The sequence below is a fragment of the Saccopteryx leptura genome, chromosome 1 (assembly GCF_036850995.1).
Source record: "Saccopteryx leptura isolate mSacLep1 chromosome 1, mSacLep1_pri_phased_curated, whole genome shotgun sequence".
Taxonomy (NCBI): domain Eukaryota; kingdom Metazoa; phylum Chordata; class Mammalia; order Chiroptera; family Emballonuridae; genus Saccopteryx; species Saccopteryx leptura.
In genome coordinates this window covers 377,087,550-377,110,199 of record NC_089503.1, presented here as the reverse complement: position 1 = coordinate 377,110,199, position 22,650 = coordinate 377,087,550, and the positions used below count along the sequence as shown (strand labels likewise).

Below are 22,650 nucleotides of genomic sequence, written 5' to 3'. Positions count from 1 at the left end.
GCAGACTTTGTTCCATATTGTCCTTCCCTTTCTCTGCCCCAAGCATCTGTTTGCTCCTGTCTCCCCCACCCCCCATCCAGAATGTACCATCTCCCCTCCCAAAACACCAGTCACAAATAAAAAAGAGGGTTATTTTATTAGAGTCCAAGAGCATCAGCTTTGGGCAACAGCGGAAGGCAGCTTTACATAACTCTTCATTGGGGGCAGTGGCCGAATCTTGCGGCCAGCCCAGCCCCCCTTGCGGTGCCACAGCCCGCTGGAAGGCCTCTTGCCCAGCCAGCGGTTCCGCCCAGCCTTGCCAATGACCCGTTTGTTATGATCAACGTTGGATACTCGGCCTACTGTTGCTGTGCACGTTTCCAGCACCTGACAGAGAAAGCAGATGGAAGAGAATGCACCTTGGGGTCAAGAGCCTGACTACGTTGAGGACAGGACTCTTGGGATGGTTCTTATACTCTGAGAGAAGGGAGAGGACAGGGGGAAAGCACAACAGAACTGAACCTGAGTGCAGGTCCTACAGGTATTGAAAACGAAAGACACTGTATTCTATTATTGTGCCAGCCTCACTAAGCATTCTGGTCACGCAGCAGAGGACAGACCTACCTCAGGGCAGTTCCTAACACAAAACACCTGGGAGCTATGCAGGCCAGGAAAGGTACATGCCAAAAATTCCTCCCTTGCTTATCCCTCCTCCCACCTGTACCCACACACACACACACACACCTGCATCTGCCTCTTGGAGGGCAGCTGGATGATGGCTGTCCCATTCACCTTCCGCAGCAGCACACCACATGTCCCTGGGGGAGGGAGAAGCAGCTTTGCCACCCTCTACAATGGAGGAGGTGGGGGGCGGATTTACAGGGGCCACTCGCCACATACTACCCATGTTTTGCCCTTTAGGAGCATATACACTGGAACAGGACGCATGTAATGTTTTAGGTCAAAATATAACCACCTTTTCATTCTCATTCTCCTTGTTTTTTCCTTCTTTTCATCCTCATTCTCATTCTCATTTTTTTCTTCTTTTCCTCTGCTAGTGGACCAGATGTGGGCCCATGGGTTCAGAGAATTGTGACCTTGGGTATCACCTGTCCTTTCAAAACATAAGACCCCAAGCTCCTTTCTTCATACCTGCGGCTCGGATATACTGGGCCCCCCGGCCTGGCTCACTCTCCACGTTGTTGATGAGGGTCCCCACGGGCAAGGCCCCAAGAGGATGTGCATCCCCTTCCCGAGGAGCAACTAAAAGACAGAATTTCATCAGCACCAGAACTCTTGCAGCCTTCCAGTCCACACACATCTGGCGGCCATCTCTCACCTGCCATTCGGCCTATGTGGTCAGAGTTCAGGATTATGTCTCCAGCTTGCATGTTTTCAGTGGCAATGATCCAGCGTTTCCGGTTGCCCCCAGCAACCAGAGCTATGTCTGCTGACCTGTTCAGGGTGAGCTACAGGTGAACAGACCATCTAGGCCAGGGGTAGTCAACCTTTTTATACCTACCACCCACTTTTGTATCTCTGTTAGTAGTAACATTTTCTAACTGCCCATCGGTTCCACAGTAATACTGATTTATAAAGTAGGGAAGTAACTTTACTTAATAAAATTTATAAAGCAGAGTTACAGCAAGTTAAAGTATATAATAATTACTTACCAAGTACTTTATGTCAAATTTTCACTAAGTTTGGCAGAATAAATCTTTATAAAACAACTTACTATAGTTAAATCTATCTTTTTTAAAAACATTCTTTTCATTAATTTTAATAGAGTGACACTGATAAATCAGGGTACATATGTTCAGAGAAAACATCTCCAGGTTATTTTGACATTTGATTATGTTGCATACCCCTCACCCAAAGTCAAATTGTCTTCTGTCACCTTCTATCTGGTTTTCTTTGTAAATCTATCTTTTTATTTATATTTTGGTTGCTTTGCTACCTCCCACCATGAAAGCTGGAACACCCACTAGGGGGCGGTAGAGACCAGGTTGACTACCACTGATCTAGGCAGACCCACATCTTCTGAAAAGCCACCAAGTCGTCATTCAGTCACGCCATCATCACCCCACGCCCCGAACTTGCCTACAGGGATCATAGCGGACAAGGACGACCTTCTCCTCAAAGGGTCCTGGCTTGGTTTCCGGCTGGGGTCGGAACCGAAGAAAGTCAATCATGCGGTAACGTTGCTTGTGGCCCCCACCAATACCATGCACTCGGATTCGGCCTGTGGTCAGGACAGTGAGGGCAACATAACTCAGGTCAGACCAACAGGCCTGCCCTGGACAAAGAGCACTGCTTCCCAACATTATGACTCAAGCAGAAAATGATAATAAAAAAAACAAACCCAAAAGACGTAATTATTTGGTTATTAAAATTATATAAAACGCCCAGATAAATTCTCTACAAATTACTAAATTCAGTGCTCACCAAAGGCCATGCTCAATTTCAACAGTTACCAATTTTTGAAGGGTATGAAGAAAAATCTCATTAAACTTGCTGTGTATGTCCAGTTTTCTTCAATTATCTAGATTGTCTCTAATAGCACAGACCACTTGTCTGTTACTTTGTCTTCTACTCTCTTGTCTTATACACATACCATATGCAGGAGTCCAATAAATGTGTTTTAATTACATTCCTCTGCCTGTATCAATGCACAGTACTGGGTCCTACCATGTTTTTTTTTTTTCCATTTACTGCTTAAATCCTCTTGCCCTTGCCCCCACCTGTGTGGTCTCGGCCCCCAGACTTCCTCATCTTCAATGGTCTAATGGTGTACTTGGTTTGACTCTTCCAGGATACAAAGTTGGCACTGAGGGCCACAGAGGTAAGGATTGGGCGGCAGGGGAGCAACATCGAGGCGAAGGGCAGCTGGAGGAGGGTACTGTTGGTCACCTAGAGATAAACATAAATCTCTTTCACTTGAAAGCTGATTGAAGGAGAAGCATCATAGAAGCAAGGGAGAGTACAGAGACCGAGTTTAGCTTGTAGCTCACTTCCTCCTGGATGTGCCCCAGCCAGCTGTCCAAAAACTCTACCCTTCACAGCTTGCATACCAGTGTGGAATGTTTATCCAGGTGTATGTGTGTTGATTACCTCTCCTAATTTAATATCCCTTCACCTCTGAAATAGTTTATTCACTTATTTCTTTTAATATTGATTGATTTTGAGAGAGAGAGAGAGAGAGAAACATCAATCTGCTGCTCCACCTATCCATGCATTCACTGGTTGATTCTTTTTTTTAAGTGAGAGGAGGGAAGATAGAAACAGACTCCCGCATGTACTCCAACCAGGATCCACCCAGAAAACCGTGTCTGGGGCTGATGCTTGAATCAATTGAGCTATCCTCAGTGCCTGGGGTCGACACTCAAACCAATTGAGCCACTAACTGCGAGAGGGGAAGAAAGAGAGAAGGGCAGGAAGGGGAAGAGGTACAGATATGCTTCTCATGTGTGCCCTGACTGGGGATTGAACCCAGGAGTCTGCACACTAGGTTGACACTCTATCCACTGAGCCAACTGGCCAAGGCCTGTTTGATTCTTGTGTGTGCTCTGACCAGAGATGGATTGAACCCACAACCTTGGCTATAAGGACAATGTTCCAACTGACAGAGCTACCCGGCCAGGACATCTGAAATATTTTTTTTTCTTTCTTTCTCATTATTTTTTTTTTTAGTGAGAGATGAAAAGCATCATCTTGTACTTACGGCATTTTAGTTGTTCATTGATTGCTTTTCATACATGCCATGACTAGTGGGGGAGGGAGGTCCAGCCAAGCCAGTGAACCCTTGCTCAAGCCAGCAGCACTGGGCTCAATCCAGAGTCCTTGGGCTTCAAGCCTGTGACCTCTGGCTCAAGCCAGTGACGCCACTGCCTGGTCGGGCAGGCCTTTTTTTTTTTTTTTTTAATTTATTTTATTTATTTTATTTTTTTCAGAGACAGAGAGAGTCAGAGAGAGGAATAGACAGGGACAGACAGACAAATGGAGAGATGAGAAGCATCAATTATTAGCTTTTTTGTTGCGCGTTGCGACACCTTAGTTGTTCATTGATTGCTTTCTCATATGTGCCTTGACCATGGGCCTTCAGCAGACCGAGTAACTCCTTGCTCGAGCCAGTGACCTTGGGTCGAAGCTGGAGAGCTTTTTGCTCAAACCAGATGAGCCTACACTCAAGCTGGCGACCTCAGAGTCTCGAACCTGGGTCCTCAGCATCCCAGTCCGACGCTCTATCCACTGTGCCACCGCCTGGTCAGGCAGGCCTTTCTTTCTTTTGTATTTTTCTGAAGCTGGAAACGGGGAAAGACAGCCAGACAGACTCCTGCATGCGCCCTACGGGGATCCACCCGGCACGCCCACCAGGGGTTACGCTCTGCCCACCAGGGGGCGATGCTCTGCCCCTCCGGGGCGTCGCTTTGCCGCGCGACCAGAGCCACTCTAGCGCCTGGGGCCGAGGCCAAGGAGCCATCCCCAGCGCCCGGGCCATCTTTGCTCCAATGGAGCCTTGGCTGCAGGAGGGGAAGAGAGAGACAGAGAGGAAGGAGGGGGGGATGGATAAGCAAATGGGCACTTCTCCTATGTGCCCTGGCCGGTCCCCCGCACGCCAGGCCGACGCTCTACCGCTGAGCCAACCGGCCAGGGCTAGCCTTTCTTTTTAATAAATATGCTTAATAATAGTTGTTCATGTTAGTTGATTGAAGTATTTCTATAATGAAATGTTCTCCCCTCCATGCTCTACTAAATCTAGCTCAATTCTCCTTCTCCGGGAAACTTTTCCTTCCCTAAACAAAACTCCCTTCTCCAGAGCAGATAACTTGCACACATCCATGTACCTTTTGCCCATTGGCATTGTTTCTGGGAGTTTCCAGATACAAATGGAGGGGAGGGAACATATCTGTCTTGCTCCCTGTTGTATTCTCAGAATTTCACAGAGTAGGTTTTGAATTTTAAGTACACATCTCTGAAACTGACCATCAGCTCTAGAGATTCAGAGCAAGACTTACAACGTCTTTTCTGTGATTCACGAATTGTCCACTAGGGGCCTTATGATACCTTCACCTTAGGCTCCTAGTCTTGGTATTCTGCCCTGCATTCTATAATCTCAACATCCTTAATGGTTATCATAATGGTTAAAAGCTCAGGCTTTGAAGTCAGACCCGCGTAGCTCAAATAGTTGGTGTATGGCCCTGGGCTGCTTATTAGTTTTCTCATATGTAACATGGGAATGATGGTTGAAAAGAATTCACTCACCTAAAACCTCTATTACTCATGCCTGGCTTACGCTAGGCACCCAATAAATGTCCATTATTATTGAAACCTTGTACAACCGGTTATCTGGAACCCACTTTCATCTCCGATATCTCGTCTGGGGAACCCAGGGGCCCTGTGAAATAGCATCACTTATAGAAGAGAAAACTGAGGTCAGTTTTAGAGTGATTTATCCAAGGTCACAGTCTGGCGTGACTCTAACCCGAGTCGCATCCTAGGCTCCCATCCCTGGGCCTTCCCTCTCCGTCGGCCCGAATGGAAACAGCCTCATTCGGGTAAGGTGGATTACCTGGGCGGCCGAGGTTAGTCTCGGGCCGGGGACGGGGACAGCCGGGGGCGCCAGGCTCAGGGAGCCCAGAGCACGGGTCAGTCCCCGCAGTGCCATGAGGGTAGCCAGGCTCCGCAGGGATCCGCACGCCACTATCACCTTTACCCAGACAGCCCGGCACTACAAGATGATGCTAGAGACTCCCTGTGCCGTCCCTCCGTCATGACGTAAAAGAGGCGGAAAAAGAACCCAAGAGCAGCTGTATACACATTTCCTTCCCTGCCTGCTCGTGGTCAGAACCAATCCTCTGGCTGTTCTTAGGTCGCGTGACTGGGAGCAGGTCCCGCCCCCATGAGCCGTCAAAACAATTGCCTCGAGCGGCAGCCATGATGAATTTAAAGGGGCAGTATCGGGAAGGGCGACAACCAGACCGACCGACTGCAGGTGAGTCTTTGAGAATACCTCTGGGGCGGAGGGTTGAGCTCCGGCTACCTCTTATTTTCGCATTGTCAGACAGATAAACAAACCAGGGCCAACCGACCCCACACAACTCCAGACAGTCTAAAAAACTCCGCCCCCCGAGATTCTTCCCGCCCCTCGATGTCCAGACAGACAGACAGTCGGCCTGCCCCGCCCCCTGCGCTACAGACATACTCAGTGACCTCGGGGCTATCGAGTCGCTGAGTGTCGGTCCACTTTCTCCTCTCCCCGGCGCCCCCTCCCATCCCACTCTATCCCCATCCTGCGCCCCAGGGCAGGTCGACAGCCTAGGGCACTCTTCAACCACATCCCAAGGCCCGGGAGACCACCTCCCAGCGCCGTGTTTCCCTGTGACCCAGCCGCCGCTCAGCAGACCTGCCATTTTTCTTTGCATCATCAGGCGTGTGGGAGGCACCCTAAGGTGACTCTCCGATCCTGTTAATAGGTGATCATAACAGGCAAAGGCATGGAAGTGACTGAGCCAGGACTGACCAGGTCTTCCTCCTTACTCTTGACCAGACACGCCCCATCCCACAGGTTCCAGATCAAGTCTCACTCCCTTAGGAGAAAATAGCTCCCCAGGCTTGGGGTGAGAGGTTGGCTTGGGGAAGGAGGAGGGACACTGATAGTCTTTGAAGACCTGCGGCCAGGGGGAGGGAGGATGTTTGTCCTGGGTGGAGCTCTGTGCCAGGTCCTCTGGGTGGCTGTGAAGTGGTGAGAGAAGGAGTGGGAATGCTGGACTTCTGGACTTTGGGTAGGGCAGATCCTTCTGAGTCCCTGGCCACTGAACAGAATTTCTTCTTCCCGGCTTTGGCCTGAGTGCCACAGCCGAGGGCTGTGTTCTGTAAACAGGTAAGAGACCTTCAAAGGTGAGAAACAAAGCACTTTTGAGGAAGTAGGAAGACAGCCTGAGACCTTGGGGGGGTGTGTGTGTGTGAGAAATATGGGTTGAAAGCTAGTGGGAAAAGAGGCAGGGCTGACCAGGTTTGTAGGTGCTGGTCTTAGCGCCGTGATGCAGATTGAAGAACTTCAGCCTTATGGGGCCCTCTCATTGAGGTCCTGCAGGGAAGGCTCCTGTTCCCTTCTTTTCTCTTTTCCGTGACTTAACTTTGAAACTTGTTCCTTCCCTTTTTCCAAAACTTCTGTACTATTTCCTGCATATCTCCTGTCTGCGTGAACCCTATTCCCTTTGCAACTCTCCCCAAGCACCCTCTGTGTTCCTTGTGGCGCTGTCTCTCATCTCCTGATTCCTGTTCCTAACCCTAGCTCTCTTTCCAACTCCTGTACTGTTTTGGTTCTAAGTTTTCAATCCCCCTGCTAGTTCTCAGGACCTTTGTTCCTTCTCTATTTTTTTCATTTAAGTCACTTACTCTCTCATTCCCACAATCTTAAGCTTTGTGTATATTTTTGTTTTGTTTTTAATTTTTTGTGTATTGCTTTTAGAGATAAAGAGAGAGGAAGGAGGTGAGAGAGAGAGAAGCATTCATTTGTTGTGCCACTTAGTTGTGCATTCATTGGTTGCTTCCCGCATATGCCCCCACCGAGGATCATACCTGTAACCTTGGCATTTTGGGATGATGCTCTCACCGACTGAGCTACTTCCAGGGCTTAAGCTTTGTGTTTTTAGTATTGTAGGCTCCCTCCCCACTATGACTTTCTCTCTCCAATTAAACCACAGGGTGGCCCATACTCTTTCTCATCCCTCCACTTGGATCTCTACCACTCTCTAAGCATGGCACTCACCCTCTTTTTCTTGTCTTTTTGTTGTTGTTAAAAGATTTTTTAAAGCAAAAAAAAAAAAAAAAAAAAAAGATTTTTTTAAAGCCTGACCAGGCGGTGGCGCAGTGGATAGAGCATCAGACTGGGATGCTGTGGACCCAGGTTCGAGACCCCGAGGTCACCAGCTTGAGCGTGGGCTTATCTGGTTTGACCAAAAGCTCTCCAGCTTGGACCCAAGGTCACTGGCTCGAGCAAGGGGTTGCTCGGTCTGCTGAAGGCCCACGGTCAAGGCACATATGAGAAAGCAGTCAATGAACAACTAAGGTGTCACAACGAAAAACTGATAATTGATGCTTCTCATCTCTCTGTTCCTGTCTGTCTGTTCCTGTCTATCCCTCTCTCTGACTCTCTTTCTGTCTCTGTAAAAAAATAAAAATAAATAAATAAATAGAACTTGATTAAAAAAAAAAGATTAAAAAAATTTTTTTTTAATTTATTGATTTTACAGAGAGGAGGGGGAGGAGCAACTCATACTTGCTTCACTTTACTTGTTCAATGGTTGCTTCTCATATGTGCCTTGACCAGGCAAGTCCAGGGTTTTGAACTGGCGGCCGCAGCATTCCAGGTTAACACTTTATCCACTCTGCCACCACAGGTCAGGCAAAAAAAAAAAAAGATTTTTTTAAAGACTTTATTCATTTTAGAGAGGAGAGAGAGAAAGAGAAAGAGCGAAGGGGGAAGGAGCAGGAAGCGTCAACTCCCATATGTGCCTTGACCAGGCAAGCCCAGGGTTTCAAATCCACGGCCTCAGTAATCCAGGTCAACACTTAATCCACTGTGCCACCCCAGGCCTGGCTCTTTTTCCTGTCTTTACTGCACCTGAGTACTGTTGTTTCTCCCTAGCCCAGGTGAGGTCCTTCAGGCCAGGATGTCGGGCCTGGTGTTGGGGCAGCGGGATGAACCTGCGGGGCACCGGCTCAGCCAGGAGGAGATCCTGGGAAGCACTCGGCTGGTGAGCCAAGGGCTGGAGGCCCTACACAGTGAACACCAGGCTGTACTGCAAAGCCTGTCCCAGACCATCGAGTGTCTGCAGCAGGGGGAACATGAAGAGGGGCTGGTGCATGAGAAGGCCCGGCAGCTGCGCCGTTCCATGGAAAACATTGAGCTGGGGCTGAGTGAGGCCCAGGTGAGAGGGAGGAGGTGGTGCCAGGTGGCCCATGGAGGAGCAGTGGTCTGATTGGAGGTTTGGGGTCCCTTGGGATCACCTTGTCCTAGATTCTTGCATTCAGTAAATATGTAGTAAGCTCCTACTATGTGCCAGGCACTGGAGACACATCACTGAACACAGCACTCAAAATCCTTGCTGTCTTAGAGCTTTCATTCTAGCTGGGGGAGGCAGACAATACACAAATAAGTAAATGATTCAGCATGCCAGAGTGATCATTGCTAAGGATAAAAGGATAAAAATAAATCAGAGAAGGGCATTAGGGAGTTTGGAGAGAGCATATGATTTTAAATAGGGTGGTCAAGAAAGGGTTCACTGAAATGGTGACATTTTTTTTTTTTTTCCATTTTTCTGAAGCTGGAAACAGGGAGAGACAGTCAGACAGACTCCCGCATGCGCCCGACCGGGATCCACCCGGCACGCCCACCAGGGGCGACGCTCTGCCCACCAGGGGGCGATGCTCTGCCCATCCTGGGCGTCACCATATTGCGACCAGAGCCACTCTAGCGCCTGAGGCAGAGGCCACAGAGCCATCCCCAGCGCCCGGGCTATCTTTGCTCCAATGGAGCCTCGGCTGCGGGAGGGGAAGAGAGAGACAGAGAGGAAAGCGCGGCGGAGGGGTGGAGAAGCAAATGGGCGCTTCTCCTATGTGCCCTGGCCGGGAATCGAACCCGGGTCCTCCGCACGCTAGGCCGACGCTCTACCGCTGAGCCAACCGGCCAGGGCTGAAATGGTGACATTTGAGCAAAGGTTTGAAGGGAAGGGAAGGGATCATGCAATAATTGAGGGAAGATCATCCTAAGAAGCGTAGGCAGCAAGTGCAAAGGCCCTGAGCCAGAGCCTTCCCAGTGAGTTCAGTGTGGAGCCAGTGTGGCTGCAGTAGAGGGAAGAGGAAAAGCAAACTAGAAAATGCCGTTCAGGAGGGAATGGACATGCAGAGTGGGGGAGAGATCACATGGAACTTGTAGGTCATTATAAGGACTGAGGAGAGGAGTGAAGTGTTCTAAATTAACATTTGCAAAAGATCACCTGGCAGCCCCGTTGAGAAGAGACTCTAGGGAACAAGGGCAGGAATGGGAGCCAGTGAGGAGGCTAGTGTAGTTAGTAATCAGGTAGGAACTGATGCTGGTGTGATGCAGGGTGGGGACTATGGAAGTGGTGGGAACTTGGGCTCAGGGAGTATTTTATATATATATATATATTTTTTTTCTTTCTTTTTTTCTGAAGTTGGAAACGGGGAGGCAGTCAGACAGATTCCCGCATGCTCCCAACCGAGATCCACCTGGCACGCCCACCAGGTGGCGATGCTCTGCCCATCTGAGGCGTCGCTCCACTGCAACCAGAGCCATTCTAGCGCCTGAGGCAGAGGCCATGGAGCCATCCTCAGCGCCCGGGCCAACTTTGCTCCAATGGAGCCTTGGCTGCGGGAGGGGAAGAGAGAGGCAGAGAGGAAGGAGAGGGGGAGGGGTGGAGAAGCAGATGGGCGCTTCTCCTGTGTGCCCTGGCCGGGAATTAAACCCAGGACTCCTGCACGCCAGGCCGACGCTCTACCACTGAGCCAATGGCCAGGGCCTCGGAGTATTTTGAAGGTAGAGCCATTGCTCCCGACCCCACTTCCTGTCTCCTGCTAGTCCTGCTGCCTCCCAGCAGACTCCCATCCTGCCTATTCCTGAGTACTCCTCGCTAGAGTCTGCAGCTCACAGGATGTGCCCACCTAGGTGATGCTGGCTTTGGCCAGCCACCTGAGCACAGTGGAGTCGGAGAAACAGAAGTTGCGGGCTCAGGTACGGCGGCTGTGCCAGGAGAACCAGTGGCTCCGGGATGAGCTGGCGGGTACCCAGCAGCGGCTGCAGCGCAGCGAGCAGGCTGTGGCTCAGCTGGAGGAGGAAAAGAAGCACCTGGAGTTCCTGGGACAGCTACGACAGTATGATGAGGATGGGCACACCACGGTAAGCCTGTACGGGCGAGCCTAGCTGGGGGCAAGGAGCTGGGGCCACTGCTCCATCATCTGCAGGGGACAGCAGCACTGCGCAACCTGTTCCACATGGCAGAATTCATGTACTGACCCAACTTTAGATGACAGCAAGGGGCAAAGAATATTCACTCACTCAATCAACAATGAACATAATCACATAGGCCAGGCCCTGTGCACTCCGCTGGGGATGCAGCAGTGAATAAGGCAGACAAAGTTCCTGCTCTCACAAATACAGGTTTGTGCAGGGAGACAGATGAGCGTCTGGACAACTCCAATCCAGAATCCTAAGTGCTACAATTAGGGAAAGCATCGCCTCGTTGCTCAAGACCCTCCTAAAATTTGCTCTCAAAATGTATAACATTTAACCCTCACTCAACACGCATTTATATATCTTTATGCCTTAAGCAGTTCAAGAAGATGTGTATAGGGGACATGAAAAGAACTATGAAAGAGTTGCTGCTTTTTTGAGTTTGTAATGTAGCTTATCTGTGAGGACACACGTGTGACAACACAAAGCAGCAAGTGCTCGGTGCTGGATGAGGGGTTCAGTCGGTGTGGAGGAGTTCCAAGCAGATGGGCTCCTGGGGACTGGAATGGTTTGAGAAGGAGTCACAGAGGAGGCAGGGTACTGGGATGGTAAGATGTAGGTTGGGTTTTAAAATTTTTAATGGTTATGAGTTGGGAGGATTTTGATGGATGATGAGGGAGAGGGAGGAACCTTCTAAACTGGGGGCTGGGGGATGTCACAGATAAGGCTCCAGGGCTGCAAAGCTGGTCTGTTCCAGGAAAAGTGGGTTGATGTGCATGGGACACATGGCGAAGCTGGGTAGGAGGGTTGGAGGTGTTTGTACAGGCCTGCAGTGCCTTGTGGGCACAGCAAATTTGCCCTGTGTGGAAGTAGGTTAGACAGGGAGGGTTGGGCATTAAGTCCAGTGTGAACAGTGGCAAATGGTGGGCAGAAGGCTGAGGTAGACGCTTTGGGTATGTGTCAGTAAGATCAGACACACTCCCTGCCCTCAGGAGAGACAGGACAGACATATAATCAATGTCAACACACAGGGCTATAATTATAAGAGTTGAGGGGGTGAGAGGTAGAGGCTGGAGAAGGAGCGTGCTTAGGAAGGAAACTCTGAATGTGAGGGAAGGGAAAGTCATGAGATTTGCCAACGAGAGGTCTGAGCTCGGGGAGACAAATGCTGGCCTTCCGCAGGGGTAGGGGCATGATCAAGGTTCTTCTTGTGGGCTCCACCTGGCAGGGATTTCCTGGTTCAGAGGGGCCCTGCAGAGGTTACTGGGGATATCTTGGCCCAGATACACTGCTGCTTTCTTTCCAGGAGGACAAGGAGGGTGACGCCACCAAGGATTCCCTGGATGACCTCTTCCCCAATGAGGAGGAAGAGGACCCAAGCAATGGCTGTAAGTCTGTCTCTGAAGTGGGAGGGTAGAGAGGGCCAGCAGGAGCCTGGTTCAGCTGTGCCCCCCCCCCAATACACAGGATGCCCACCATCCGGAAGTAGGTTCTTCACTTCCTCTGGAGATGGGGCAGAGACTGGGCTAGTGCTTTGGTTTCCTCCCCGTTATTTCTCATTCATCAACATTTATTAAACACTTCATATGTGCCAGGGACTGTGCTAAGCCCTAGGGATACTGGGATAAGCACGACAGGGTCTTGCCAGTAAGGAGTTCACAGCTGAATAGGAGAATGACCCTGGGGAAGAAGAACATGAAGTCCTCAAGGGAAAGAAACAGGTCTTTCTTCTCTTTGCGCCTCTGGCTCAGCCCCTGCGTCATGCTTATTGAGTAAATGTTTGTTGAGTGAATGAATTCCTGGGTGAACAAATGGGATCAATGGGCACAGGTTCAAGAGCTTGGGCAAAAGAATAGCAGATGATGAGGCAGGTCTCCAGAGAGAGCCTGGTTGGGGGCAGGTGCAGGCACGGAATAAGACATGGAGCAGGAGTGGGCAGGGCAGGGAGCAAAGGAGAGGGGAAGAGTCCCCTGGGAAGTCTCCTGTTCATTTTCTGGGATGGTTTAGTGTCGCGTGGCCAGGGTACCCAACATAGTGGATACGAGATCCCAGCGAGATTACGGACTCTGCACAACTTGGTGATCCAGTATGCAGCCCAGGGTCGCTATGAGGTGGCCGTGCCGCTCTGTAAGCAGGCACTGGAGGACCTGGAGCGGACCTCCGGCCGCGGCCACCCAGATGTCGCCACCATGCTCAACATCCTTGCTTTGGTGTATCGGTGAGTGCTGCCCTCCTTCTGGCCACAGATCTGCCTCCAGATTCCACGTTAATACACCCTGATCCACCTTGAGCTCCCATTCCTTCTCTCCACTGGGTACCCTTTACCCTTCTTCCTGCTGGGCCCCCAGGTATATGCCACTTGGGGTCTTTTCTTGGACCAGAATGCTCATTTTTTCTGTCCCTAAGCCCCTGACCTTAGATAATACTCATCTCTCAGACTCTGTTTTTCCAGTCTTTCTTCTGGGGAGGGTTTCTTTCTCTTTCTCTGTCTCCTGTGTCCAGTCTCCTCATGGAGGGCACGATCCCTAAATATATCTCAGTCACCCCAAAGGAAAGGAGGGAAGGGTGGAGATGGCTTGGGGGCAGTGTTCAGGGTAACCCCTTGATACTTTTCTCCTCCAGGGACCAGAATAAATATAAGGAAGCCGCTCACCTGCTGAATGACGCTCTCAGCATCCGGGAGAGCACCCTGGGCCGGGACCACCCTGCTGTGAGTATTTCCTGCCCTCCTCTCCCATGCTCTTTTGTCCTGTCTTCGCTGGACCCTCCCCGGCCCTCAGTCCAGTCACTGGGGATGCTTAGGAAGCAGGTGTGAGGATTCTTTTCTTCCAGGCACTGTCTGCTGATCCCAGAAGTTTTCTTTTCTTTTTTCTTTTTTTTTTGGTATTTTTCTGAAGTTGGAAACGGGAGGCAGTCAGACAGACTCCCGCATGCGCCTGACCAGGATCCACCTGGCACACCCACCAGGGGGCGATGCTCTGCCCATGTTGGGCATCACTCTGTTGCGACCAGAGCCATTCTAGCGCCTGAGGCAGAGGCCATGGAACCATCCTCAGCGCCCGGGCCAACTTTGCTCCAATGGAGCCTTGGCTGCGGGAGGGGAAGAGAAAGACAGAGAGGAAGGAGAAGGGGAGGGGTGGAGAAGCAGATGGGCGCTTCTCCTGTGTGCCCTGGCCGGGAATTGAACCTGGGACTTCTGCACGCCAGGCCGACGCTCTACCACTGAGCCAACCGGCCAGGGCTTCTTTTCTTTATAAAAAAATTTTTTTAATTTATTCATTTTTTAGAGAGGAGAGAGAGTGACAGAGAGAGAGATAGAGAGAAAGGGGGGAGGAGCAGGAAGCATCAACTCCCATATGTGCCTTGACCAGACAAGCCCAGGGTTTTGAACCGGCAACCTCAGTATTCCTGGTCAACGCTTTATCCACTGCGCCACCACAGGTCAGGCTGATCCCAGCAGTTTTAAACTCTGAGACCCGAATGATTCCATTTTTTATTTGTTTGTTTTTTGTGAGAAAGGAAGAGGGAGAGAGAGAGAGGGAAACTGGAAGAGAGAGATGAGAAGCATCAACTTGTAGTCATGTCACTTTAGTGGTTCATTGATTGCTTCTTATACATGCCTTGACCGGGGGCTCCAGCTGAGCTAGTGAACCCATGTCAAGTCAGCAACCTTGGGATCAAGTCTGTGACCATGGGGTCATGTTGATGATCCCACTTTCAAGCTGGTGATCCAGCACTCTACTGGTGAGTCTGAGCTCAAGCCAGTGACCTTGGGGTTTCAAACCTGGGACGACTCTCTATCCACTGTGCCACCACCAGTCAGGCGCAAATAACTCTTTTTAAAATATTTTATTTATTGATTTTACAAAGAGGAGAGGGGAGTGAGAAGTATCAACTCATAGTTGCTTCACCTTAGCTGTTCATTGGTTGCCTATTGTCTGTGCCTCGACCACACAAGCTCAGGGTTTTGAATCAACAGTCTCAGCATTTCAGGTCCATGAGCTATCCACTGTCACCACAGGCCAGGGAATGACTCCTTCTTATAATGAATATTTTCCTGAAACTTTTTTCATAGATAATGTAATCTAATTACACATATAATTTCCAAAACATCGAATGATGCCCTATTAATATAAAGTGGAAACAAGGAAAGTTACTTATAATAAAATAATATATACAATGTATTACAATGAAATAAAAATATAACAGTTGTAGTATTGAGTACAACTATGCTAGAAGACATAATATAGTAATATGATATATAATGAATAACTTTAGATTTAGAAGTAAGGCCAGGAAACCATCCTATATGAGAGGTACTAAAATATGACAGAGCAGAAGGACTGGTGGATGTGAGATAAAAATTGAGTGTGAGAATAAATAACAACCGGCCAGATTTAGTTGTATTATGTAAGAGAGAAATAAGTAGGGATCGCATGCTCAGATAAACGATATGTTGTCAAAGTGGAGAAAATGAGAAATAAGATATTTCTGAAAATGAGCTAACAGTGTGAAACTAATTCTCTATGTTTTGGCATGTGATATGCAGGGATGATGTATCTCAGAAAACATAATTCCTGTCTTGATACCCCACCAGTGTCAAAGCTTACGTTCAGTGTTTAAATGTCAGGCAGGACATTAAAAACTTGGCACAGCTATCCCACAATGCAGAACACCTGCTGCTTCCAAGGGTAATAGTGCCCCTCCCCATTTTCACGTGTAACAAAAAACAAAATATATATACTTTCAGAAATGTCTACCCCTGGCCAGGTAGTTAGCTCAGTGGATAGAGTGTTGGCCCGGCATGTGGACGTCCTGGGTTCGATCCCTGGTCAGGGCAGACATGAAAAGCAACCATCGGCATCTCTTCCCCTCCCTCTCCCCCTTCTCTCTCTTAGCCGGTGGCTCGATTGGTTCAAGTATTGGTCCTCAGCAGTGAGGATAGCTTGGTTGATCTGAGCATCAGCCCTAGATGGGGGTTGCTGGATGGATCCTGGTTGGGGCACATGTGGGAGTCTGTCTATCTCCCCTCCCTCCTTTCAAACAAACACACACACACAAAACAAAGGAAATGTCTAAAAATGCCTCTAGAGGGCGATACCACCCCCATGGAGAACCCCACAGCCGTCTGGGTCAGCAATTTCCCCTCTCGGACGCAGAGTCCCGCTTTCTTGGGGTTGTGCAGCGTGGGGGAGGACCTCCCAGTTCTCAAGGTCTTTCTCAGCACCAGTGTCTGAGGGGACAGGCCTGTCTTCTCAGGTGGCTGCCACACTCAACAATCTGGCTGTGCTGTATGGCAAAAGGGGCAAATACAAGGAGGCGGAGCCGCTGTGCCAGCGGGCACTGGAGATCCGAGAAAAGGTGCACATCCTCCCTGTGTTCTTTGTGCTGCTGTGACCCCTCCTCCGCTGTCTCTCTTCGGGTCTGCCCTCTCACCCCTGCCTTGTTGTCTTCTGTCATTCCCTTTCTCCGCTCCCCACAGGTGTGTGTGCATGCATGTGCATGTGGGCGCACACGACACATAATGGCAGCCATCTATCAGTCCTGTGCTTCCCTTCAGGTCCTGGGCACTGACCACCCAGATGTGGCAAAGCAGCTGAACAACCTGGCCCTGCTGTGCCAAAACCAGGGCAAGTATGAGGCTGTGGAATGCTACTACCGGCGGGCGCTGGCCATCTACGAGGGCCAGCTGGGGCCGGACAACCCTAATGTAGCTCGGACCAAGAACAACCTGGTGAGAGAGGAGGGGGCGATGTGGGCGGGAGGAGGGGAAGGGAGGGCAGGCACCACAGCCTGACCCGCTGACACCAGGGCCTCTGTGCCTTGTCTCTGGGGCTGCCTTCGGGGCCAGGGCTCTGCTCCTTTCCAGTGGGAAGGCAGACGTTCCCTAGCCCCTTGGGGGTGGCGTGGGCACACTCTCGACCCTGCAGCTAGAAAAGGAGGTGTGAGGAGGATCTCTGGGGAAAGGCAGAAACAGACCAAGAAGTGGAAATCCCTGCGGCCTGGCTGAGATTTTTTTTTTTTCCTACAAAGACAGAGAGTCAGAGAGGGATAGACAGGGACAGACAGACAGGAATGGAGAGATGAGAAGCATCAATCATTAGTTTTTCGTTGAGCATTGCGATACCTTAGTTGTTCATTGACTGCTTTCTCATATGTGCCTTGACCATGGGGCTACAGCAGACCGAGTAACCCCTTGCTCAAGCCAGCGACCCTGGGTCCAAGCTGGTGAGCTTTGCTCAAACCAGATGAGCCCGCACTCAAGCTGGTGACCTCAGGGTCTTGAACCTGGGTCCTTGGCATCCCAGTCCCACGCTTTATTCACTGCGCCACCGCCCGGTCAGGCATGGCTGAGATCTTGTCTCCATCTCTTACTCCTGCGTTTTTTGGCCTTCCTGCCCCCAGGCCTCCTGCTACCTGAAACAGGGCAAATATGCTGAGGCCGAGACGCTCTACAAAGAGATCCTGACCAGAGCCCACGTGCAGGAGTTTGGGTCTGTGGATGGTGAGTGGCAAAGGCCGATGGGTGGCGGGGGAGCTGCAGGGATGAAAAGAGGTGCAGACCAAAGGTGGGGGGTTAGACCACAGCAGTTCCCAGGGAGTGCCACACCCCGTTAGTCCAGCCCTGTGGGCCGCGGGTCCTGGCTCCCCTTACTTCATCCAGCTCAGTTCTCTAACCTCAGCACCCCATCCCGTGTCTCACCCCCAGACGACCACAAGCCTATCTGGATGCATGCAGAGGAGCGGGAGGAAATGAGCAAGGTGAGTGGGGGGCCCATTCTGGGGAGCCTGAGGCTACCTGGCCCCCATCTTACCCCCTGCGCTAGCCCAGTGCTTCACTTCCCAACGGAGCGCCAGCCCCGAGGCACGGTGCCTGGCCAGCCCCACCTGCGCCCCAGCCAGCTCCAGCTCTCACCCCAGCAGCTCTGCACTCACATCCCTGGCTCCCCCTCTCTGTCCTCCTGCACCCCAGCCAGCTCCAGCTCTCACCCCAGCAGCTCTGCACTCACATCCCTGGCTCCCCTCCCTCTGTCCTCCTGCAGACCCGGCACCGCGAGGGCAGCACACCCTACGCAGAGTACGGAGGCTGGTACAAGGCCTGCAAAGTGAGTAGGTAAGCTGCAGGGAGAAGGTAGCTTGGTCTCTGATGCCCTCCATTCAAGCCCAGACCCTGGCCTGGGCCTTTCCCCTCCCTCCTTCTGACCTTTGCCCTTCTTCCCTTTGACCTTTCCTTGGCCTTAGCCCTGCTCCCTTTGTCTCCTCACTTCCTTCCCTGGTCTCCCCGCCACAGCCCCACAGTGAACACCACCCTGAGAAACCTGGGAGCTCTGTACAGGCGGCAGGGAAAGTTGGAGGCTGCTGAGACCCTGGAGGAGTGTGCCTTGCGTTCCCGGAAACAGGTCAGAGATGGGAGGGCAAGCGTGTCCGGGAGGTAGGGCCTTAGGGACAAGGGACCACTGAGCTTCTCCCGGGTCTCTGGAGAACAGGAGGAGGGCTGAGAGGACGTGAGGCACCCTTGCGGTTGTGGTTGTTAAGTATGTTCTTACCCCCACCTGCCCTTTGTGGTCAGGACTCCAAGTTCAAGGTTCACTTCACTAAATGGGATTATTAAAGAGGAAGCCCTGCCCTTCCACAATTGGAAAACTATTAACAAGGGGCATAGGTGGTGTGGATAAGGGGGTTGAGGTTGAGAAGAGCCCAATGTCAGAGGTTCTCAGGTTGTGGGTGTTAGCTCATTACTGGGTCATGAAATCAATTCAGTGTGGGCTATGGTTAAAAATATATACGCATGTATATGTAGGGATGCACTGCAAATAGAAAAGGTGGGTATTGTGCCAGTATGTGTGTATTGGGACATCACAGGGAAACATGTCCTCCTTCCTGTGGCTGATGGAGAAAAAGGTTTGAAAGCCTCGCCCTGAATGAAAGAGTGGCAAGTCCCAGCTTCTTCCTTTTCCTCTCTAGGGCACTGACCCTATCAGCCAGACCAAGGTGGCTGAGCTACTTGGGGAGGGTGACAATGGCAGGACCTCCCAGGAGGGCCCCAGGAGCAGTGTGAAATTTGAGAGAGGGGAAGACGCCTCCGTGGCAGTGGAGTGGTCGGGGGTAAGTCTGATTATTGCCCCTTGGTCTCCCCGGCGCCCTCCTGCTGGTGGGAGTGGGAGGCTCTGAGCCTGTCCGTGGAGTGGTCGGGGGTAAGTCTGATTTTTGCCCCCTGGTCTCCCCGGCGCCCTCCTGCTGGTGGGAGTGGGAGGCTCTGAGCCTGTTCGTGGAGTGGTCGGGGGTAAGTCTAATTATTGCCCCCTGGTCTCCCCGGCGCCCTCCTGCTGGTGGGAGTGAGAGGCTCTGAGCCTGTGCGTGAAGGATATGACAACATGTCCCCACTCCAGTTTAGTCAGCTCCTCCCTCTCAGAGGTATCTCTGTGAGCCGGCTAGTGGCCAGGCTCCTGTCTGCAGGGACTGGGCTCTTGGGGGCGGAGGATGTGTGCAGAATAAATGGCAGACTCGGAAGCCAGTCTGCATGGGATGCCCTTAGCTTTTGTGCCCTGCCCCTCTCCGCCAGGACGGCAGTGGGACACTGCAGAGAAGCGGTTCTCTGGGCAGGATCCGGGATGTGCTCCGTAGAAGCAGTGAACTCCTGGTGAGGAGACTCCAGGGAGCCGAGCCTCGGCCCTCCAGGTACAGGGGCCTGAGACACGGGGAGATGCGGCAGAGCAGGCACGGAAGCCCCGGCCTCCAAGTCCTTGGTCCCTCACCCCTGGAGGGGAGAGAATCATGGAGATCAATGGGATGGCCATGAAGAGAGAGTTTGGGGAAAATGGGTGCCCCAGTGTGGGGGGAGACACCTGAGGAGATGCTGTTTGCTGATGAAGATAAGAGAGTCTATGTGGATGGGGGCCGACACAGTGACTTGATTTCGTGTAGCACGCACACAGCTCTAGTGACTCGGGAGGAAGGGAAGAGGCCTCACTTCTTTTTTTCTTTTCTTTTTTTTTTTTTTACAGAGACAGGGAGAGAGTCAGAGAGAGGGATGGATAGGGGCAGACAGACAGGAACGGAGAGAGATGAGAAGCATCAATTATCAGTTTTTCGTTGCGAGACCTTAGTTGTTCATTGATTGCTTTCTCATATGTGCCTTGACCTGTGGGGCTACAGCAGACCTAGTAACCCCTTGCTCGAGCCAGCGACCTTGGGTCCAAGCTGGTGAGCTTTGCTCAAACCAGATGAGCCCGCGCTCAAGCTGGCAACCTCGGCGTCTCGAACCTGGGTCCTCTGCATCCCAGTCCGACGCTCTAACCACTGCACAACTGCCTGGTCAGGCAAGGCCTCACTTCTTTCTTTTCCATTGCAGCAGCAACATGAAGCGGGCAGCCTCCTTAAACTATCTGAACCAACCCAGTGCCGCGCCCCTGAAGGTGAGAGCAGTGCTGGTGAGCTGTTGGGGAGAGAAAGGGAGGATGTGGGAGCAAGCCCAGGGGGGTTAGGGAGGAGGGGAGAGGCGGCAGGGCTGAAGATGAGCTAGGGACCTGGGGCTGGCTGACAGAATCAGGCACCTTGGTGGTGGTGGTGGTGACTAGGAAAGGACAGTTTCAGGCCGGAGATAGTAGTAAATAAATTAATCGGAAGGGGAACAGGAATTGATGTTCTCTAAACTGGTATTTTGGAATTAGGAATAACTCAAGAATGATTTGGGAATTCTAATTACCCTTTCTCCTGTAGCCGCCATATACCTTACCTTGGAGACTCAGTAGTAAAGAAGGGAAAAAAAATTCAATTATTTCCATTGGAAAAAAACAGTAATGACATTTTAGTGGGAAATGAGCATTTGTATCAAAGTATATGCCAGTATTCACGTGGCTCTTCGAGGTGTTTTCTCCGCCAGACTGTGGCCTTCTGAAAAATCTTAGTAAAGCCTCAGAACTTGGAGTTGAGGGTACAGGCTCCATCCTAGGTCCAGAGATAAGACTGCAGCCATGAGTTGGATAGACCCTAGGGGACAGTTTTTAGGGAGCTGAGGTCACTGGGCTGATGGTATATATTGTCTGTTTCAGGTCTCCCGGGGCCTCAGTGCCAGCACTATGGATCTCTCTTCAAGCAGCTGACATTCACCCCGCCCCCCCAGATCTGCTGGGTCTCCCCACTGCCCTCACAGCATTCCCTGTTGCTCCTGGCTCTTCCAGCCCCACAGTGGGACAGTGAAGGGGGAGCAGGTAACCAGAAGATTGCTGCTGCCCTTAGGGTCTCAGCCCCCTCCTCAGGAATCCCCTCAAGAAGGACCCTCAGGACACCCTCTCCCCACCCTGTGGTCCTCTAGAGTAGCCAGCTCTGAGGCTCCCGGGCGGGAAAGGAGCAGGTATGCACCTCAAAGGTGCAGCCTCCTGCTGGCGCTTCTGTCAGAGGGGTTGGGGCTGGCCAAGCAAGATGTTTTGTCCTGGCCTCTCTTGTTCCTTCTGCTGCCTCACTTCAGGTCCATGTATTTCACTTTTCTTAAATAAAAGAATCAGGTAACCATTCTGCCACTTGAGTCCTGATTGAAGAGGGTAGGAAGCAAGGATTGTGTTGGGGCCTTCACAGAAGGGCGAGGGGCAGTGATGGATGGGGCACAGGAGGAGTGTTGATTCTTGGATCGCTCCTCTCTGCCTTCCCGTTTGTATCGTCTCCAGCAGGGCCTGCAGGAAGGCATGTGGGGAATGGGGGAGGAGGCCCACAACCCAAGGAGAAGGTGCTGTGGACTGGGTTGTCAGGGACATGTGGTGGCCATGTGGCAGGACCCTGGAGTCCTGGCGCCACTGCTCCCGGGCTGTGAGGCCCTCTGTGGCTGCCCCTCCTCCTCCCAGCTGCTTGGGGGAAGGGAGGTCTAAGCAGGCCTGGGGGGCCCTCCGGAGCCAGAGGGGAAGGAGGCACTCACTATCCATCCCCTCTCAGCATATCCTGGAGGCCTGAGCAGCAGCTGGGGCCCATCTTCTAAAGCTTGACTCCTCCTGACCCGCCTCCTACACCCCTTGCTGCTTTCACAACAAAGAAAGAATGTGGGGGTGGTGGCGCTGGGGGTGGGGGTGCCTGGAACGAGGGCTGTGCTGGGCCTCCCCACAGCTGGAGACTTGGCCATGCCCTGACACAGCCCAGACTGCCTGGAGATGGACTTGGGATGAATCTGTCAGTTTAACAGCCTTCAGCCTGGCGCTCCAAGCCTAGTCTATTTCTACCTTTGGGTTCAGGTTGGTCTAGACCAGAACCAAACCAGACCCCAGCTATTCACTGGTCCCTCACTTCCCCAGGCGACATCTCTCCTGGGGCTGCACAGTATCTCCAGGTTACCGTGCTTGGGGGACACCAAAGACAGCCTTCTGTTCTAGGTCTCCCTCAGGATTTCAGGTTGCAAAGTCCCTTCTCATCTGGAGACTTAGGGGGAATTGTTGGTCAGAGTCCCCATGAAGCCTCGAACTGACCATCCTCCCTAGGGGCCACGGAATCACAAAAGTCACTTTGGTTCCCTTGGATCCCTGCGGATTAGTTGGTAGGGACAGCCTACCTTTCCCTACTTCACTCAGATCATCGGCGCTCCCCCACGCCTCCCTCAGTCCGGGATCCGTCTCCAGACCCCTCCCCCAACTGCGAGCTCCTCCCCACCACTACGGGGAGGGGGCGTCGTGGGGGCGGGGCGCCGCGCGGCGGCCCGCGGGGAAGGGGCGTCG

The 22,650-nt window shown here is 51.8% G+C and overlaps 2 protein-coding genes across 5 annotated transcripts; one reads left to right on the top strand and one right to left on the bottom strand.

The window, feature by feature from the left end:
* Positions 1-117: 117 nt before the first annotated feature.
* On the bottom strand, positions 118-6,607 carry MRPL2 (mitochondrial ribosomal protein L2). 3 transcript variants are annotated; one of them, XM_066359378.1, is made up of 7 exons: positions 6,500-6,607; positions 2,721-2,889; positions 2,080-2,221; positions 1,319-1,434; positions 1,132-1,242; positions 724-797; positions 118-366 (listed from the first exon to the last, which is right to left on the bottom strand). In XM_066359378.1, the coding sequence occupies exons 2-7, from the start codon at positions 2,848-2,850 to the stop codon at positions 154-156; spliced, it is 786 nt and encodes a 261-aa protein (XP_066215475.1). In that variant the 5' UTR covers positions 2,851-2,889; positions 6,500-6,607; the 3' UTR covers positions 118-153. The 3 variants fall into 3 exon arrangements, with proteins under 3 accessions (XP_066215475.1, XP_066215474.1, XP_066215473.1); XM_066359377.1 differs by having other exon boundaries at positions 6,383-6,516; XM_066359376.1 differs by lacking the exon at positions 6,500-6,607 and adding an exon at positions 5,549-5,740.
* Positions 5,829-21,469, top strand: KLC4 (kinesin light chain 4). 2 transcript variants are annotated; one of them, XM_066359375.1, is made up of 16 exons: positions 5,829-5,971; positions 8,630-8,912; positions 10,670-10,900; positions 12,261-12,342; positions 12,962-13,172; positions 13,577-13,664; positions 16,214-16,315; positions 16,515-16,688; positions 17,360-17,459; positions 17,664-17,716; positions 17,998-18,068; positions 18,246-18,354; positions 18,920-19,060; positions 19,518-19,633; positions 20,307-20,370; positions 21,007-21,469. In XM_066359375.1, exons 2-16 carry the CDS (start codon positions 8,655-8,657, stop codon positions 21,055-21,057), a joined length of 1,851 nt encoding a protein of 616 aa, XP_066215472.1. In that variant the 5' UTR covers positions 5,829-5,971; positions 8,630-8,654; the 3' UTR covers positions 21,058-21,469. The 2 variants fall into 2 exon arrangements, with proteins under 2 accessions (XP_066215472.1, XP_066215471.1); XM_066359374.1 differs by lacking the exon at positions 5,829-5,971 and adding an exon at positions 6,717-6,859.
* The last annotated feature ends 1,181 nt before the right edge of the window (positions 21,470-22,650 follow it).

Bases quoted from the DNA above. Each gene is read 5' to 3' on its own strand.
- MRPL2 (XM_066359376.1), bottom strand. From the start codon at position 5,644: ATGGCACTGCGGGGACTGACCCGTGCTCTGGGCTCCCTGAGCCTGGCG. The intron at 2,222-2,720 runs GTGGGGGCAAGG...TCCTGACCACAG, and splicing joins TGGGGGCCGAGACCACACAG to GCCGAATCCGAGTGCATGGT. The intron at 798-1,131 runs GTATGAAGAAAG...TCCCTCCCCCAG, and splicing joins CCAGTATATCCGAGCCGCAG to GGACATGTGGTGTGCTGCTG.
- KLC4 (XM_066359375.1), top strand. From the start codon at position 8,655: ATGTCGGGCCTGGTGTTGGGGCAGCGGGATGAACCTGCGGGGCACCGG. The intron at 13,173-13,576 runs GTGAGTGCTGCC...TTTCTCCTCCAG, and splicing joins ATCCTTGCTTTGGTGTATCG to GGACCAGAATAAATATAAGG. The intron at 19,634-20,306 runs GTACAGGGGCCT...TTTCCATTGCAG, and splicing joins GCCGAGCCTCGGCCCTCCAG to CAGCAACATGAAGCGGGCAG.